The sequence below is a fragment of the Sceloporus undulatus genome, chromosome 6 (genome assembly GCF_019175285.1).
Source record: "Sceloporus undulatus isolate JIND9_A2432 ecotype Alabama chromosome 6, SceUnd_v1.1, whole genome shotgun sequence".
NCBI classification, from domain to species: domain Eukaryota; kingdom Metazoa; phylum Chordata; class Lepidosauria; order Squamata; family Phrynosomatidae; genus Sceloporus; species Sceloporus undulatus.
The window spans coordinates 126,563,097-126,569,362 of NC_056527.1; the positions used below are offsets into that span (position 1 = coordinate 126,563,097).

Sequence of the window (6,266 nt, forward strand, 5' to 3'; positions counted from 1 at the left end):
AAAGGAGATCATTCTTCATATTTCCACACACATCCCACTCCTACATTGGGCTCCCACCTTTCTTTGCTCACATCTCACTTGTGTCAGCTGCTGTGCTTAATTTTGTCTGTTTTTATTTATACAGCAGGCCTTTGAAATGACTGTTGGGAACCCATCAACAGTCAGTGGGATGTATCTGTTTCAGTAATTTCAATGACTTGAAAATGGCATATTTAACCTTAAGGCAGACATTCTAACAGAAGACTATATATTGGACTGTACCTGTTCTGTCTGTCTTACTGCTTATGGCTTGTTGTCTTTATAAAGGGTAAAGATTATTCTGTATTAATAAAAGGCTCGTCTGTATTTTCGTACTTGCTGATGACACTGCATTTGTATGGAATATAGATTTTTTCCCCAGTGGCGTTAAAATGTAAAGCGTATGCGACTACCTTTATGAGTACATATCTTAATATATGCTGTACATTTTGCTAGATGATGATTATACGCAGCCACCTTTAAATCAGATACAAGTGGAAGAAAATATACTGCGGGAGTTGTGCCGTGATACAGATGTCCCGAAAATATTTGGTAACTTTGTAATTTTGCATGTGCTTAATTTTGAGTTTCAAATGCTTTTTTTAAAAAAATAAATAAAAATAAGTGTTTGATATCTAGTTAAAAATTAAATAAAATGTAACAAAAAGGCAATGGTTTGTGAGGACTTGTTTTGATCAAGGTAACTTTCAACAGTATTGGCAACATATTGTTGCTCCACAGCATTATGGAAAGCCATTCATCAAAGGGTGACCGAAAATGAAGACGCATCTTTTCCTGTCACCATTTTGAGAGGGGCTGCAGAAAGAAATGGAAGTATTTGGAATGCAGCCCATATGTGAGGTCTGGAAGGGAAACGACTGATGGTGAAGCACACTGGGAGAAACTGGGATAGTTGTATGGAAAGTAAAGATGCCACCTTTAAAAGGGAAGACCTGACAGTTTGCAGTTTGCCTTCCTTTTCTGCCAGCCCCAGGAAAGGATGCACCAAATGGCCTTGGTTTGTTTCATCTCGACAAGGAAGCAGGGAATTGAATGTACAAAGGAGCTGATAATGCCAAGCGTAGTAGAAGCAGAGATATGGGTAACCAACCAAAGCCATCTGCCTGGCAACCCATAGCAACCACAAAAGGCCATAGAGTTGTTTTTAAAACTATAGTTTAAAACTAGAGAGAGCGAAAGAGATGGAGTTACCATGCCAGGGTTTGAATCCCCACTCTGCCGTGGGAAACCACTGGGTGAATCTGTTATGGTGTTTTCTTGACAAGTTTTGTTCAGAGATTATTTGCCGTTGCTTTCTTCTAAGGCTGAGAGAGTGTGACTAGCCCAGGGTCACCTAAAGGGTCTCCATGACTGAGCAGAGATTTGAACCAGATTCCTAGTCCAACAATCAAACTACTCTTTTTAATGGCTCGCCAATTAATCTATGCATTCTAGCAAACAACATTTTATATGTTCTTTGTATTGATTCTGCAATCTCAGTTTTAGAAAGCAGGTAGGTTGGCTGGCTGTAGGTGCATCTGGTTGGATATTTTTAACCTCTTTTCATGGTCCTTGGTGTGGTTTTGCTGAAGAGTTTTAGAAAGCCACCAAGGTCATTATAGTTATTTTTCAAGTAATTTGTCAAAGCTTTGCCCAAGGTACAAAGAAAGCGGCTCCTCGGTTGCACCTTCTTCACCCCGCTGCAAACCACAACAAAGTTTTCATTGATGACCTAGAACAAAACTGAGGTTACCTGAAGAAATGCTGTATTGCCAGGGACCCCAGAATTGCTTTTTAAGATGGAGAGGGTCAACATTGGCAGGCAAGTTGTCATTAATTTTGCCAACTTGCAAGTACTTGCAAGGGAAAGTCAAATGACTTTCACCATCCGTTATCATTCAAAATATGATGACTCTTACAATGTGTACACAGAAGTTCACCTCCATGGGTTCAGTACAGCTTACTCCCAAGTAAGGGTGCATGAGAAAGATTTCAGGCACATACATGAGGGTGACACCATGAGATATTGCCCTGGGTGACACCCACCTTAGTGACATATGGGAAAAGACATGGAATGCACAATGAGTGATATACTGTAGTTATTTAATTATATTTGCTTTCAATTTCATTTTACAGTCAAGAAAACAAGCTTTCCATAGTGTAGATAAGTTTTTCCATATTTTTTTTATCTCTCTCTTCTGCTGACCACTTGAAATTATAAACAAAAGTCATTTTCAACCCAGGAAAGACACAGATACATTTCTAGATGCTCAAGTGCAGCAAGGGCAATTAGTTAGTAGTGTCAGTCTCTGTGGTTTTAAAAGAAGACTGAAAAAAATGTGGATGATGTGGAACTGTCAAGGGTTCTCTCTCTTCCTCTCTTTTTTTGGGTATACAGTGGGCCCTCTATATTCCCTGAAAGTGGAACACCTCTCTAGGAATACTTAGGTCTTCCAGCGCATCAGAAGCTGACCATATGGTCCATTAGAAGCTGACCATAGAATTGTGCTGGAGGGCTTCCAAATGCCTAGAGAAATGCTCTAGGGATCTCTATGTCCTCCAGTGCAACATCTGGTCAACATCGGCCATAGAATCATGCTGAAGGGCCTAGAGATCCCTAGAGAGAACATATTAATCAAATCCGCAAAAGTCAAAGCTGCAGATGTGGAGGGTCAAGTGTACATGCCATCCAGTATCAGAAGCACCAGACTTTTGACGCTGGAAGAAATTATTTACTGAGCAGCATACATGGGAAGGTATTGTTACTCTCACATTGTGCTGGTGCAATTTCTGCAGGCAAGTGGTGGTTAATGATGGTGGTTCAGAATACTAGACAAGATAAGCCTGTGAGCTGAAACTGGCTCTCCTTACGCTTTTCTGTCTTTCGTGAGGCTAACCAAATCCAGTTCTTTTTACAAAACACTGGCACCAAGAGCACAGGAACTTAGATTTTGATGGCCTATCTGAGATCAGGGAGTGACGCCACTAAGTTAATTAAGTAAGGAGAATTTCCATCCCAATCCACTTGCTCAGCACAAAACGGGCTGACTCAACAAGCTAGAAAGTGCTGTGTGATCTTATAGAACAAACATCAGCTTGCACAAGCAATACAGTTTTTCACAGGCAACTGGTTTATAATACATAAGCAAAAGTGTAGGTGACAATGAATTGTATCACTCAAGAGGCACATTGACATAAATATTCTTAGGGCTTTTAGTGGACTATTTTAGGGTACCACATTATCATAAGCCCTGAGGCAAGTACACAAAACACAGAAAATATTTCATTTCTCCAAACAGCAGCAACATGTGCAAAGGCACCACTATCTTTTCTGCACAGATATCTCCTGCTTCCCCACCATCCCAAAATTCGAACAACATTTTGCCTTGTTCCAGACTAGGCTAACATGGCTCTCTGCCTGAACTTTTCTACAAACAAAGAACATCTGAGAGATGTCACGCGTTATTGTTAAGAGGGAACTTTCATTTCCTCCTCTTGGTTCATTTAATGTCCTGCTCTCATTCTTGTTCCCTTCATGAATGAATCAGACTCTCAAAGCAGTTTAGCACACAAAACATGTTCTTGGCATCTTTCAGTAACACCTAAAGTGGAGCACTTGCACCCTTTTTTCTCCCATTGTGTTGAAACTCATATGACTCACTGAAGAGATGGATATGGAAATGTCACACTGAGTTGCATTTTAGACATGAGGAAGCGTGAGACACCTGTGCTTCCTGCTTCCACTTACATTATGTAACAACAGAAGTCAATCTCATATACTTGCCAACATTTTACAAATAGAAACTGAGATACATGTGGCCAAGCAACATCAAAGTGAGGTCAAGATAGCAAAAGTTACTAATGGGGAAGAACACACAAGCCAGAAGAGGCTGCAGCAGTTTGCATTTGACTGATCCTACTGGGAAAGGCAAGATTCTGCCCTTCCTCTCATTTTCCCCTGCTGATGCCATTTCACTTTTTTACTTTGAACTCAGTTTGTAGCAACTGAAACAGAGAAGGACAAAAAGGGAAAGTGGGAAGAGACAGAAATGAGGACATTTTAAAAGCAACCAAAAAAGTAGGATAACAGAGGAACAATTAGAAGTGCCCCTGCCAAATTTGGACAGTTGGAGAGTATGGTCTCAGCAAATCTGGGTAAGACTGGGAATTTCTCTTTTCTTTCCAAAGCAGCTTTTTATTTGATGTGAAATGATGTATTACATAATAAAATGTGTTCTTAAAATCCAGTTATCTGAAGTCCCCATTGCAACAGGAATACACTGGCAAATGAGATGTTTTGTAGTATTTCTGGTATGTTTTGCATTCACATTCAGTCACTTTAGGCTTGGCTAGCTATGAAAGAAGATTGTTATTGATGGGGAGTGGAACCGCTCACTACAAACGAATCTGCTGACTTCTTTCTTTACAAACTGTTTTGAAATGGCAGACAATGCCAAAGATTGTTGTAACGGTGTAAGTGCAACAGCAGCTTGAAGCCATTTCTGCTTAGCATATGTAACAGGCTCTTTAAGACACTCCACTATAGAAGATGCAAGAATGTATTTGCTGCAAAATTCGCTGCTTTATATAGATCTTTTTTTTCTTCGGGACATTTGCTACATCAACAACAAAGTATAGACTTATGGAAAAGGTTCACTTCAGGGTATCAGGAAACATGTGGTCAACATAATGACCCAAAGGATAGAAGGGCTGGTGAGAAGAAGACCATCCTTAAAATGAAAAATCATATTAGACACAGCACCGCCTGTAGTGTAGCTTCCACTGCCTTTTGCTGCAGTGTTTCTGGGAGGTGCTACTGCCATATCCTTTATCGCAAGTTTAACTGGCATGATAGACTCTTCTGGCTTATTGTCGCTCTTGCCAAATCCGTCTCTTTCTATCTGTCTAGAGTAGTTGTGGTACAGCTCTGTGCACATCTCAGGTACTAGTCTTCTCAGAACCCTGGTTTCTGTCTCATTGGCTGTTTCATTTCCACTCGGCTTAAGGTACTCTCCCATTGTGACATTCACACAGTCACTCACAAAAACGTCCAGTGGAACAGGATGGTTGTAGTTGGGGCGGAAAACATGGTCCATAAAACGATGGCGGTTTTCATTCCACCACCGTTCCTCCTCACTCTCGTTAAACTGAAAACTCATATTTGCCATTGGGGTGCCTAAGATGACACCACTGCTTTCCACTACAGTGCCAGCCACAGCTTCTCCTTGAACGTGATTCATCACAGGTTGAGCTGGATTAGGCTTCTGAGGATCACTTTGAGAATGGGTGACACTGCCTCCTCCTGCATGCCCAGAAAAGGTACGATACTGCTCAATGCACATTTCATGTACCACTCGTGTCACAACTCTGGCTTCCATTTCATCTGCCGTTTCATTCCCACTGGGCTCAACGAACTCTCTCACCGTCATATTCCAACAGTCTCTCACAAAGATATCCTCTGGAACAGGCTGCTCATACTTTGGATAGTAGACCTGAGCAGGATAACGATCACGATTTGCATACCACCACCGTTCCTCCTCGGGGTTTGGAAAACGAAAATGCATTTGGGACATGGCATGACCTAAGAGGAAGCCACCAAAAGCTCCTGCAACCGCAGCTCCTGCCATATACTTCAGGTTGGTCTTGGGTGGCTTCGGCTTCCATGGCTTCACATCATTTTGGCCCCAGCTTGGTTTGTGGGGGTAATTAGGGTTATGGGGATAGCCAGGGTTATGCTGGGGATAGCCAGGATTTTGTGGGTAATTAGGATTGTGAGGGTAGCCAGGATTGTGTTGAGGATAGCCAGGATTCTGTGGTGGATAGGCAGGATTGTGCTGGGGGTAACCAGGATTTTGGGGTGGATAGGCTGGGTTGTGTTGAGGGTAGCCAGGATTCTGTGGAGGGTAAGCAGGGTTTTGTGCAGGATTGGCAGGATTATGTGGAGGATAAGCAGGGTTGGCAGGATTATGTGGCGGGTAAGCAGGGTTGGCAGGATTATGTGGAGGATAAACTGGGTTGGCAGGATTGTGTGGAGGATACGCGGGGTTTTGTGCAGGGTTAGCAGGATTGTGTGGAGGGTAAACTGGGTTGGCAGGATTGTGTGGAGGATAAACAGGGTTTTGTGCAGGGTTGGCAGGATTGTGTGGTGGGTAAGCGGGATTTCGTGCAGGGTTGGCAGGATTTTGTGGAGGATAAGCAGGGTTGGCAGGATTATGTGGAGGATAAGCAGGGTTGGCAGGATTATGTGG

At 42.3% G+C, this 6,266-nt stretch overlaps 1 protein-coding gene across 2 annotated transcripts in view; it reads right to left on the minus strand.

Annotated features, from left to right (window-relative positions):
• Positions 1 to 2,437: 2,437 nt before the first annotated feature.
• The window catches only part of LOC121934655 (DNA-directed RNA polymerase II subunit RPB1-like), an 11,643-nt gene continuing 7,814 nt past the window's right edge, over positions 2,438 to 6,266 (minus strand). The window contains exons 3-4 of one of the 2 annotated variants that reach the window (XM_042475344.1): positions 6,070 to 6,239; positions 2,438 to 6,027 (exon numbers count right to left, since the gene is read on the minus strand). In XM_042475344.1, coding sequence (XP_042331278.1) covers positions 4,677 to 6,027; positions 6,070 to 6,239 — 1,521 coding nt within the window. In that variant the 3' untranslated portion in view covers positions 2,438 to 4,676. Of the gene's footprint in view, positions 6,240 to 6,266 lie in introns of both variants that reach the window. The other variant, XM_042475343.1, reaches the window with a different exon arrangement.